Genomic DNA, 13,156 nt, shown 5'->3' with positions numbered 1-13,156 from the left:
GTGGCTTTGTGGAGGATAAAGCTTTAGCCTTGAGGGAATCACTCCTGTAAAATCCATATTTTGGCTCTATTCCTCCACACAAAAGAAAGCAAACCCCAGAAACATGCTTTCAGGACATAACTTCCAGTTGACTAAGAAATACCTAGTGTAATCTAAGCCTATGATGTGTGCATATATATGTATATAAATAATAATTTCTTATCCTTCTCAATTCATTCCAGCTTCACTCCCTTCCTTTAGCTCTTTAACTGTGAACGCTTTCTATTCCCACGCTATAATAGAATTATTGTTGTGAAGAGATCCAGCCTACAATTTTGCTGCAGTATGCACTCAGGATGAATTGACTGCCTGAAAAAGAACCCCAAATACAGTCTTTTTATGCTATCAAATTACTTGTGACTTTTGGAGAGGGAATTAACTTTTAGTTTTAAAACTGTGAAAAAAAGAAAATTATTCTCTATTATTGCATATGTCCCTTTAGAATCAGTTAGGAAAAAAATCTATTTTTTTTCTTACCTCTGTAGGAGAATGAATGAGAATCTGAAACAGCAGTGTTGCGCTGCTTGCTAATAATTGTGAAGTAAAACACAAGAAATCACTCAGTTCGCTGGCTTGTAGTTACTAGTGTGAGTTTATTAAAAAATAACCCCGCAATGACTGTGGAAATAAATGCACTGAGTGGCTGTCAACCTGTATTACTGTAGCTTTATGTAGTTTCTTTATTGAGAAATAACTGTACAGCAGTTATGTAAATGAGACACCCACAGCTGGAATTCTGTCATGGAGAGGAGGCAGCTCTGTGTCTCTAACCAGAGGATCTCTGCAGGGGAACTGCTCCAGGTAACTGCCTCGCTTAGCAAAGCCCACAGGTGAGAGCAGCCTTTGGAGAAGTTCAGCGTGAACATCTGTGTTAAGTCGTCACCAGCTATGACTTCACATCACAGTTTTAGCTCATGGGAGAGAGAATCCCGGACTGCTAAAATGACAAATCTGAGGCTAACACCTTGTCCTGTCAGTTCTTCCTCCTTCGATTGCTGCAGGCTGGAGCTTTGCAGCCATCTTTAGATGGTTCGTGCAGGAGCTTTGCTATGACAGGGAAAGGTGGCTGTTACATGAGGCTTGTTCAGAGGGAGCTGATAGACCTTCCAGTAGTATCTTGTGTTTGTTATGAGGCTCGGAGGTGTTTGGGTTTTTGTTTTTAGGGTGTTTTTTTTTGGCTACCAAAACTTGTAACATACACAAAGGCTCATAATTTCATAATCAAAATAAAGGGAAAATATTTTCTGGTTGCTCAGATTTTGAGGGTGGGTTCTGTGCGTATTTGTGGAGGGGTAGATGATTAAATCTTAATGCTGAACTTAAAAAAAAACAAAACCAACCACCACCAGAAACAAACAAAACAACAAACACAAATGCCAAACAACTGAAAACAAACCACAGGCATGCCAAAAACCACTTGCGTCATCAAACAGGTGTTGTGCTATCATTTTGCTTGTAGAGTTGCCTTGTGCAGTATGACTAATTCTAAACTCTGCAATATGAGGTTCTATGTCTAAGGGAGCCTTATAAACTTAAGAGCTGCATCATTAAGTGCTTCTACACTTGAAGCGTTGCTCAAAATCTCAAACATCTGTTCTTGTCAGAGGGTGTTATTTTCCATGTAACTTGTTCAAGCAATTCCTTTCTGAAATAAATAGCTGAAGGTACATGTGCAGTTGGGGTGATAAACTACCAGGCAATTGCTGAAATCTTTCATTTATTTTTTTCATCTCGTATACTCTCGTCTTGGTTTGTCACTGTATCTGTGCACTGCCTGTTGGACTCCAGCATGACTTTGTAATCAATGTTTAGTTCTGACTCTTGGATTATTTAGGCCATTTTTTGTTCTTATTTCCTGTATGTTTTTAGACAGCTTTGCTGTGGGTGCTATGGGTTTAGTCACTATGATGTCAACCCTATATCTATGTAGAGGTTGTTGAAGCACTCACTCAGGTGTATGAAACCAGTTGAAAGGCTGTAGACCTAACCTTTACTGGAAGAAGATCTTTTTGATATATCACTATGTTTAATCTACATGGGAATAATGTGAATTATTAACCTTTCAAAGGTATTTCTTTAGTCGCCTTTAGTGGTCATAGCAAAGGCAAAGTTTCAGAGAAACTGTCGGGCAGGTTTTTTTCAGCAGATAACACTGTGGACTCATGGAGCTATACTCTTAAGGTATTGTATTAATTACTTCTAGAATGTGACTGAATTAACAGAAGGGAGAAAAGGAGTGCAGTGAGCCAAGCAAAAGCATTTCCCAGATTCTCCAGGTGTGCAGATAAAACGTCCAGTAGCTTTGGCCACTTTCTGCCATTTAATGTTTTGTGGACTTGTGGTATGATAAGCAGAAGTGTTTCATGCTATTGCTTAAGTGTATTTACTAGTTTATTATTATATATTTAATTTTTATAGAAGGAAGAAAAAAGGTGGTGTTTTTTCTTATCTGTAAAACAGTAAAAAGCAACTACTTGATAATTTATGTGATCCTGAGTAGAAGTTTTTTACAGGCTATTTCACTGAATTTTCTGGATGCTTAAGCAGTGTTATTCTGTTCACTAACTAATAATGAGTTAGCTTTGACCTTCAGTGGCTGAACTGCTGTGGGTCAGGGATTTCATTGCTGAAGCCTCCTTCCACATTGAGGCCCTTTGTCAGTAACTTCATCTGAATTTCTGAATGTCACTGTGCACCAGGTTATTACACTTAATTTTTGTGTTTCTAAAATGTCGCTAGCAGTGTTGTCTGACCATTGCTGTAGGAGGAAAATAATTCAAGAAATCTTTTAACACTGGCAGCTTTACCTGATCCTGCTGGACACCCAAAGACCCACGGCAACTAATTCATTGACCCGGCTAAATGTGTCGTGATCCATTCTTGCTTCCCATTCTAGAGACTGATCTTTCCCTGCAGAAGATCAACTTACAGCTGTGTTCTTCAGTGCTATGAGCAACTGTTTTGACCTTTTGTTATTCTAGCTGAGTTCCAGGGAGTAGGAGGCAAGAAACAGAGACAGGGTATATTTCAGTAATTGAAGGAATTCTGTTCCCTACTTGTTCTAGGTGGGGAAACACTTCTTAAGATTAGCAGAAGAGGAGGATGAGGAACTTAACAACTGTAGTGCAGTTGACTGGTTCATCCTTGCTGCTAAGCAAGGACGAAGAGAAGCCGTCAAACTGCTGCGTAGATGCCTGGCAGACAGAAGAGGTATGGGTTCCCTTGAGACTTTTTGCTTGCACTTCCCACTTGATCTGAAATAATGCTGTATTCATTTTAACACTGAAAAGAGGGGTTAAAATATTATAGGAATGTTAATGGCAAAATCATGTGAGTAGTTGCTGACAGTCCGTTCAAATAGGTAATTTAAAAAGCCTTGATTACTGATACGGCTCGTAAAAGCATTTATATTAATTATTTGCTTGAATTCCTTCATGGAATTCATGCTTGTTCTTCCTCTTCCCACCTTTCCTTGAAGCTTCTTTTTTTTGACCGTGAAGGTCATACATAACCACACACCACCTACATATCCACTGTTGTTTCATCCTTTTGCCCCTCTCCAACCTCTAGCCTAATTGGTCTTTTTCACTATCTCCTTCTACTTTAAAGATTCACATCTTCCTTCATTCTACTTCCCGCACTTGGAATGGTCTCCTATTGTCTGCCAACTGTCTGAACTCTGATGTATAGGGAAAAAAAAAAAGAAAACGATACTGCATAACGATACTGCATGTCTTGCACAGTCTTTGAAGGACAGTTTTAGTTTCAGCCAAGCAATTAGATTTTTATAAGTAATGGGCACAAAAGGGCGTTCAAGTAATTTACTTAGGCAGTCAAGATGTGAATGAAACTTGAGAAGTTTCAGACTCAACTGAGAAAAATAAATTGTGGGCAAATCTGTCATTTCTGCATGAATGTGGGATAATAGTTTGTAATGTATTTTTCTTTTCTTGAGGCATCACTTCTGAGAATGAGCAAGAAGTGAAAAAGTTGTCATCTGAGACTGACTTGGAGAGAGCTGTGAGGAAAGCTGCCTTAGTCATGTACTGGAAATTAAACCCAAAAAAGAAGAAGCAGTTAGCAGTTTCTGAACTGCTGGAAAATGTTGGGCAAGTTGACAATGAAGGTTTGTTTATGAACTGATTTATGGTATTAATAAAATACAGACTTACAGGCACAAGGTAACAGTAAAATTGTATGATCTACTTAAGAAAAAGTGTTCATGACTCCAACTCTCTTTTAATAGCTGTGTTCTCTGGACCAGTAAAATTAGTTCACAAGGGCTTGACAGCTCTTGGTCTAGGTTGTGATTCAGTTCAGCTCTCATTCGAGTGGCCAAATATTAAAAATATCTTGATTCAACACTCACTGTCCTTGGAAAATAAATCTTTTATGGCTTTGCTCTGTTTGATATTTTTTTTTCCATAGCAGTCATTCTGATTATGTTTTACTAGATATTTCAATTTACAAACCCAGTCTTCAAGACATCTGGTTCACTCTGCCGTTACAACAGTATATGTTAGCTATGCCAATGCTGTTCCCCTTTCTAATACAGTAATAGGAATATAGAGAGCTATATAGCCATTTCTTACCTGCTTATAGGTATGTGTGGTTTTTTTTCCTGAATTTGAGGAAATTGAGATTTTTCTGAAATTCAGAAATTTCAGATTCTGATTCAGAAATTCAATCAGCTCCAGATATTGCCACTTGAAGAGCATTCTGGTTATTGTTTGATCACTTTAACTAACTGCTTTGACTTTCTATAAACTTCTGTTACTGAACCAGATGGTGAGAAGCAACCTGGCCCTGTCCCCAAATCGGTGCAGAAGCAGAGACGAATGCTGGAGCGATTAGTGAGCAGTGAATGTGAGTGCCTGCTCCTGCTTTCCACCTTTGCCTGTGGTTTTGGTTTCTATTATGTTTTTCTAAGCAATTTTGTGCTGCCACAGTAAGAATGTATAGTAAGTTTTCATTGCTATAAACTGCTAGTGCTGGTTTATTATATGTGCCGTGTAAATCCACGTGTGAACTCACAGAAGGCATCACCATTACAGTCAACTTGTCAGTGATTAGTATACATTTGTTATTTTTATATTATTGCCCTTTCAGCACTTACAAGTCTATTTTTAGTTCTAAACTATAGTAAGCTTTCTGATTATAATAAGATGATTAATTATGCAACTATTTAATGCCAGCCGGTCCCCCATTCTATTTGCCTTGCTTCTGTTTGCCGTTCCCTTATAATTAATGTTTGTCTTTTCATATTTGCTCAAGAATTGATATAGGAAGGATGCATCAAGATATTTCTTTCATAACTTAGGAGGAGCTTCGTTCACGTAGTGGGGAGAATTAACTCACACAGGGTCAGATTTGTAGACCAAATCTTTGAGTTTTGTAAGGTATGGTGGGGTGGCAGGTTGGAATTAAGATAAAGTTCTCACTAGCCTTGCATACCTAAGAAATGCTTCTATGCTGTTAGGCCTTCAGGAGGAAAGTCACGTTGTAAAATTAAGAAAATGAATTAGAAACAATGCAGCATGTGTAGTTTTTCAAGAATCTTACCTAACATAAGGTTTGATTAGTCATTGTCAGGAAAATCTCACATTCTTGAAACGCAGTAAGTCATATGGGGCATTTGGCTAGATGACCTTTAGAGGTTCCTTTCAACCCAAATCCCAAAGTATTCTATGAATCTATGATATTAAATACTTCTAGATCAGTTCTTGAAGAGCACTTTTAAATGTCGCAAACCATATCGCTTACTAATACGTCTGTGGTTGAGATTATGTTTAACTGAAGTGTCATATGTGGATTAGTGAGCCACATCTGGGTGTTTGCACTTTAAACTCCTTGAAATATTAGATTTACATTTCATTAGGCCGGTTTGGCCTTCAAGGATTGTGTTCACTACATGGGTCACTTCTGAAACTAACATTCCTAAGAAGAATGGAGTGTTTCAGTTTTATGTTGACTTTCAAAGAAGTAAAAGAGGAAGAGGGACGTGTGCCTGTGTACAGGACTGAGGGAGTAGGTGACAGAGAAATAGTATTTTCGAGACCAGGCTCCTGGTCCTATCAAAACTTCTATGAGAGCAGGTCAGTTGCTCTTGTGACTTGTCTGCCACTGCTGGGAGTAGTCCTTCAAGGATATGACTATTATGGTTCATTGTCTGGTCATCACAAGGCAGATCTGTCAGGGTGCATGGGATCCATGTTTCGTTGGTGCTTACTGGATGACACTGGTGTCCTTTCCATCCCTTAGCTGAACTGGCACATGCTGATAGAGCGTGAGCGCAAAGCAAGTAATTTTGTTCTGGATTATTCAGTAATTCAAAGAATGTTAGACAAGGAACTGGCAAATTTTTTTTAAGGCCTAAATGGCAGATAAAATAACAGGAGAGTAAATGAACCTATATGTAAGCGTAGGCAGAAATTGATGTGCATATTTTTCTTTTTCTACGGCAGATGGGGGAGGCAGGGGAATTTGTCATAACCAAATTGAAGAAAAAAATCTATGAATAATAAAGTAGAATCTACAACATACGCTTTTTAGATCAATTTAAGAGACACTTGGGTGACAAAATACTAATAACGTTTAAAAATGAAAAGTTTTCATCAAACACTTACAGTGGGAGTTAAGCTGTTACCTCTTCTCCAGAGAGCTTTTATCTTTTCACAGATGAGTAAGACAGCTGTTACTCTCCAGCGTTTACTTCTCTAATCCACTGAGTTTCTACATGTATCTTTCCAGCCGGAGGTTCTTCCTTTGGTTTTAATACATTGCCAATACTTGGGAGATAATTTCTAAGCTAGATTTGTGTTTGCAGATATCTGATCTGGGCTATCCTTAATGGAGGTTTAAACAGAAGATTAGAGCTGACATTTTCAATGGACAGTTGTTGTGTGCCTGAGAGTATACGTGTCATTCCTTTTGATAGGCCATCTATACATAGTAAGTTAATGATTCCTTCCCTCGTAGGATGTCCCTTGGTCCTGTAAAAGTGCCATTAAGGAATTTTTGTGAGGTTCTAACCATGTTTGCTTGCTGATGCCATGCCAAAAAAAACTGTGTTGCCACTGTATATTTTGTCCCAATAGGACAACACATTTAGATGCCACATTTGATATCAGGCTTGATCTGAACCACACCAAGACAGCTATGGAGTCTCACTGATTTTTTTGTGCAAATGTTGTCACCTTACAGTCTGTGAATTATACGAACAGTTAGCAAAAATAAATCTTGTTTCTTGGGAGGCAAGCCAGATGGTACTTTGTGGGACATACAGGTTCTTTGGGGGATGGTGACAGGGGGGGAACTAAAAGACCAAGGAAAAGGCAACATCCATGTTGTAAGATTAAAGCAAAAATAGATTGTAAGCTGAACTCTTTCAACACCCCTCTTTCTGTGGCAAGTATCTTGACAAGAAGCCTTTCTTTTGTTCTGTGTCTACACTGTTTTCAATAACAAATAGTGCTATATTTATATATAACTTATATATAACTTCTACAAATGTTACATTTTTTAAAATAAAAAGTAATAGTCTAAAACCTACTAATTCTCTTATTTTAAATTTACTGAAGCAGTTCAGTTTTCTTTCTCTTTAAAATCTCGAACTAGTATTAAGCAGGCCAGCTTTCATATCTTTGTATCAGCTGACTAGCTAAACTTACTGTGTAGGAGGTGTGTTACAGATTTTTGTCATTCAAAACTCTTTCATATCTACAGCGATGTCATTTGCTTTAGTGTATGAAAAAATTTGCTGTTAATTGTCCTTTACAAACGGCATCAAGCTTATCTACCATGGAAACTAGCTAATCTATGCTAATGTAAGGATCTGGCTGTGAGAAGAGTTTGAAGCAGCGTATAAATCATCTTCTGTCTTGCAGCACCCCTGGAGTTTTCAGAAGTAACCTCTTGCCTCCTTTCTGCTCACAGGAGTGGATAAGAATCTTTCACAGCAGAGTGATAAATTTTGTCTCTGTGCACAACTGAGCAATGTATATTTTGTTGCTGGCTTTCTGTTTTAGGTCACAGTTGCTACAGTTTGGGGAAGGCCCTTTGTATAGTCACACAGTATATTAAATTAATACATTGTAAGTGATCTGTGTTTAGTCTTGTAGATATGAATAACCGGGCATTTTCCATGATTATATGTCTGACTTATGAACTCAGTAAAATGACTGTTAAATGTCAAATCAGTATTGCTGGCACAAGCAGCTTGTTTTCAGCACAGGTCACAGAACAAGTTGCAATGTAAGCCTGTGTTATCAGTTCAGTTCTTGAAGCCCAGAGCAGATCTTCTTTAGTATCAGGAAAGCACATGAATATTCCAACTCATAACCAGTACAGTTTTGTAGTGATACTATTAACTCTAAGTCTTCATTTTATCTTTTAGCTAAAAAATTTATTGCTTTGGATGACTTTGTTGAAATTACAAAGAAGTATGCAAAAGGAATCATCCCATCTAACCTAATTGTGCAGGAGGAGGAAGATGATGAATTGGCAGGGAAGACTCCTGAAGAGTTACCCCTGCGGCTGAAGGTAAAAAGGAAATACTGAACAAATTATGTTGAGGGCCTTTTAACTTACACATTTCAGACAAGACAGAGATGACTTGCACTTTATTATTAAAGCTGATGTTTAGTTTATATAGGTCAGTATAAGAATCATTGCTATAATTTTTTTTAACTTGCCTTCATATATGTTTACAGTTTCACATATATGAGTTGTATTTAAGAGAAAGGGATAATGGTTTTCTCTGGAAGAAGGCAATCTACCTTCATTACATCTCAGTGAGGATGTGAATGTTCTATCATAACTACTATATTTTTATTATAGGTGTTATTAAATGCTTCATATCTTCCTTGTTTAAACAGGAGCAAGCAGGCAGGAAAAATTATCCATAGCCTTGAGGTGTGAAAAGGTTGTAATGGTAGAACTTGTTAGTGGTTTACTATACTGATAATTCTGTAGGTAGTGAAAAAAGAAGGGAAAATTAAGGTGCATGTGTTCTTTACTGGTATAAATTTTGAGCAAGGTAGGGGATCTCTAGCTGCTGACAGGAGAGATTTTGTTGTAATTGTTGTAATTTTGTTGTCCGCTATCATATGGTAGGGGTAAAAAAAGGGGAAGAGGATGAGGGGTATCTCTTTCCAATCTTTTGAATAACTAGTATTCTGAAAGAGATGCATTTATGAAGAAGAACAGGAACACCTACTAAATATGCTAATGAATATGCTTATGCATCATGTGTGTTGTTCCAGTTCATCACAATGCATAGATACTTGAAGCATTCTTGGCCTTTCCCTTGAACTAATTAATACAAAAGCATAAGTTCCAGGAAAACATAAAAGCTATGGTTTTATGGGAGAAGGAGGATTATTTGCATCATCTAATGTGCAGATGCAGGATTTGAATATCTGTTTGAAAAATCTTGTACATTTGTCTTGATCCTATGTAAAGCTTGTGGTTGGTCATAGGGAGAGGATTTGATCCAGCAGTGCCTCTGTTTGGTGACTGTGTTGGAAACTGCCACGTAACATAGGTAGAACTTTAAGGTCCTGGACAGTCACTGTTGTGGAGTTAAAATAATCCCTAAACACATAGCAACTGTAGTTAAAGATATTCCTGCTGCTTTGAAACCAGATTTTGACAGCTGCATCCCTGGAAGCCTTAAAGGTAAACCAAAACTGTAAAGACTTCCTGTAAGTGCATATGAGTCATATGCACTACTTCCTGTAGTCTATATGCAGTTCAGAATGTATATATGATCCTTGCAGAACACTAGTAGATTCAAGTGCTTTAAAGCTGCAGTACTCACAGCTCAAGTGATAACTTAAGACAGTACAGGACTCCAGCCATGTAGTTTATCTTCAGTATGAAGTTAGCAGAGCAGAATATTTGACTGAGAAGCCATTTAATTATATGTGTCAAAGGTAATGAAATACGTGTTTCCTGAAATCAAAATCGCCTCTGAGCTTCATCTGACTGAATTAATCAAAATAGAGGTAATAATATCAGACAAAGTAATCTCATTTTATTGGCAACATTTGTCTGAAATATAAATCTTTCCATCTCAGCTGAGGTTAGATGTGTGACTGCTACTGCTTCAGCTAAGAATATCTGTGATATAAGGATACGAAACTGCTCATAAGTAAAATGCTTCTTTCTCTCTTTCCAGGTTGTAAAATATCCACTTCATGCCATTATGGAAATTAAAGAATACCTTATAGATATTGCATCAAAGGCAGGAATGCATTGGCTGTCTACCATTGTTCCAACACATCATATCAATGCTCTCATCTTTTTCTTCATCATCAGTAATCTGACAATTGATTTTTTTGCCTTCATTATTCCATTAGTCATATTCTATTTGTCCTTCATTTCTATGGTGATTTGCACACTGAAAGTTTTTCAGGACAGTAAGGCTTGGGAAAACTTCCGCGCTTTGACTGACTTACTGCTTCGTTTTGAACCAAACCTAGATGTTGAGCAAGCTGAGGTGAACTTTGGATGGAATCACTTAGAGCCATATATTTATTTTTTGCTCTCAGTATTCTTTGTCATTTTTAGTTTCCCTATAGCAAGCAAAGACTGTATACCGTGCTCAGAGTTAGCTACCATCTCAGTTTTCTTCACAGTGACAAGTTACATGAGTTTAAGCACATGTGCAGAACCTTACACACGAAGAGCATTAATGACCGAGATAGCAGCAGGTTGCTTGTCCCTGTTGCAGGTATTACCTGGGAATTTTGGCTACTTGAAATTCCTGGGTAAAACCTTCTTTACTGTTCCCGTAGGCCATTTCTTTGTGATAAATGTAAGCATCCCATGCCTTCTGTTCTTGTACTTGTTCTATCTTTTCTTTAGAATGGCACAGCTACGGAACTTTAAAGGCACCTACTGCTACCTGGTCCCATATCTGGTCTGCTTTATGTGGTGTGAGCTCTCTGTGGTCATTCTGCGGGAGTCCTCTGGCATTGGGCTCGTTCGTGCATCAATCGGTTATTTTCTGTTTCTCTTTGCACTCCCAGTTCTGGGTGTGGGCATTGCACTGATGTGTCTTATCCATTTCATTAAGTGGTTTGTGTCTCTGGAGCTCATGAAAATTGTAGTGACTCTGGTTTTGTGTACTGTTCCTTTGCTCTTCCGATGGTGGACAAAAGTTAACGTCTCTGTAGTCGACGTGGTTAAATCCCTCACTCGAAGCTCAATCGTGAAACTCATTCTGGTGTGGATTACAGCTGTAGTGTTGTTCTGTTGGTTCTATGTGTATCGGTCAGAGGGAATGAAAGTTTACAACTCCACCTTGACATGGAATCAGTACGCTTTCCTCTGCGGACCCCGGTCATGGAAGGAGACTAACATGGCACGTACTCAGATTTTATGTAGTCACCTGGAAGGACACAGAGTGACGTGGACTGGGCGTTTCAAGTATGTTCGTGTTACGGAAATCGACAATAGTGCAGAATCTGCGATAAACATGCTTCCACTTTTTATTGGTGATTGGATGAGATGTTTGTATGGTGAATCCTACCCTCTTTGTGACCCCAAAAATGTCACCTTGGAGGAGGAAGAATTGTGTCGTCTGAAGTATTTGACAAAGCATAACTGCCACATGAAAATGTTTGATCGGTACAAATTTGAAATAACTGTGGGCATGCCTTTCAGTAGCAAAAATGGAACCAAGTCTATAGAGGAGGATGATATAACCAAAGATATTGTGCTGAAGGCAAGCAATGAGTTTAAAAAAGTGTTGTTGAACTTGAGGCAAGGAAGTATAATTGAATTCAGCACAATTCTGGAGGGTCGTCTTGGCAGTAAATGGCCTGTCTTTGAACTGAAAGCAATCACTTGCTTGAATTGCATGTCTAAACTCTTACCTGCAGGGAGGCATGTGAAAATAGAGCATGACTGGAGGAGCACAGTGCATAAAGCCATTAAATTCGCTTTTGATTTTTTCTTCTTCCCATTCCTGTCAGCTGCATAATGAGCTCTCGTATTGCTTCAGTGGTATCTTCAGTGTACGCTGCATTTACACTACCAAAGGTTTGGCTTCTTAAAGGGGAAGAAAAGAAAACAAAAACCAACAACAACAACTTGCTGTAGCAATGCTCAAAATGTATGCTAATGTAGAGCATTGGTTGAGTTTTGTAAGTGTATGCTGTATATCCTGACTTTAAACCCTGTATGACTGAAGTAATATATACCAGTTTAATATTATAAATGAATGCAGGGAATTGCTGCTGACTAATTGCATGGAGACTATTTTGTCCAAAATGGGTATGTATATGCCTGTGGTACAACACTAGATGCATTCACTGGCTCGATGTTAAAAGCACTTTACTCTTTAAATATTCACAACGTGCCCATTTGTATTTTCACAGGTATGATTTAGAATAGGTAGCTGACAACAGTTTATGTTGCATATATTGCTAGTATTTATTTGGTGTTTTCTAGAAAAAATTGATCTTATAGTCAGTACTTGATGGTGATGTCTACGTACAGAACTTATTGTTTCAGTATTTGTCCAGAAGATAGTGACTTCAATTTTTTTTTTGAAAGGGCACACTATTTCACACCCCAGCAAGGCTGTAAAAAGTCCTCAAGCGTCCATTTTGCATTAAATATTGTGTACAAAATATGCTATTTGTTCTGATTGGTTATGATAGCTACATATATGACAGTAAGGTATAATCCCTGCTGGTGTTTGGAGGATGAACATCAGAGAGTGAGGCTGGTTTTGAGATGGTGCCAGTAACACACAAGCCAAAGCAACTGAAAATAGTACCTAAAAGTCTACAGTGGAAACTGAAATAGTACATTTGTTTAATGATTTGTATTGTGCAAATAAACATAAAATACAAACTCGAATTAAATGGGTACAACATTTGTTCGTTGTGCTTTGATTTTGTGAGCAGTTGTTTATGTTGTGCTAATAACAGCTTTCACTGCAAAATACCATGTAGAACGTTTAAAATTTTGGGGTGCGAGATACTTGTAGTTTTACTTCACATTATTTCAAGCTAGCAGCGAAATTAGAGCGTGCCGGGTGAAGTTTTTGTAGCTCAAAAATCCAGACATGGCCCTTACCCCTGCTTTCATTGTGACTTACTCC

General features: G+C 38.0%; 1 protein-coding gene across 5 annotated transcripts in view; it reads left to right on the top strand.

The window, feature by feature from the left end:
• WFS1 (wolframin ER transmembrane glycoprotein) overlaps positions 1-12,930 on the top strand; it is a 55,791-nt gene extending 42,861 nt beyond the window's left edge. For all 5 annotated transcript variants that reach the window (XM_065060471.1, XM_065060470.1, XM_065060468.1 and 2 more), the window contains 5 exons: positions 3,105-3,249; positions 3,995-4,165; positions 4,825-4,905; positions 8,435-8,580; positions 10,220-12,930. In XM_065060471.1, coding sequence (XP_064916543.1) covers positions 3,105-3,249; positions 3,995-4,165; positions 4,825-4,905; positions 8,435-8,580; positions 10,220-12,028 — 2,352 coding nt within the window. In that variant the 3' untranslated portion in view covers positions 12,029-12,930. The remainder of the gene's footprint in view (positions 1-3,104; positions 3,250-3,994; positions 4,166-4,824; positions 4,906-8,434; positions 8,581-10,219) is intronic.
• Positions 12,931-13,156: the final 226 nt, after the last annotated feature.

The sequence above is a fragment of the Columba livia genome, chromosome 4 (genome assembly GCF_036013475.1).
Source record: "Columba livia isolate bColLiv1 breed racing homer chromosome 4, bColLiv1.pat.W.v2, whole genome shotgun sequence".
Classification (NCBI taxonomy): Eukaryota; Metazoa; Chordata; class Aves; order Columbiformes; family Columbidae; genus Columba; species Columba livia.
Note: the sequence above shows the minus strand (reverse complement) of the source record. Positions and strands in the feature narration are given on the sequence as shown.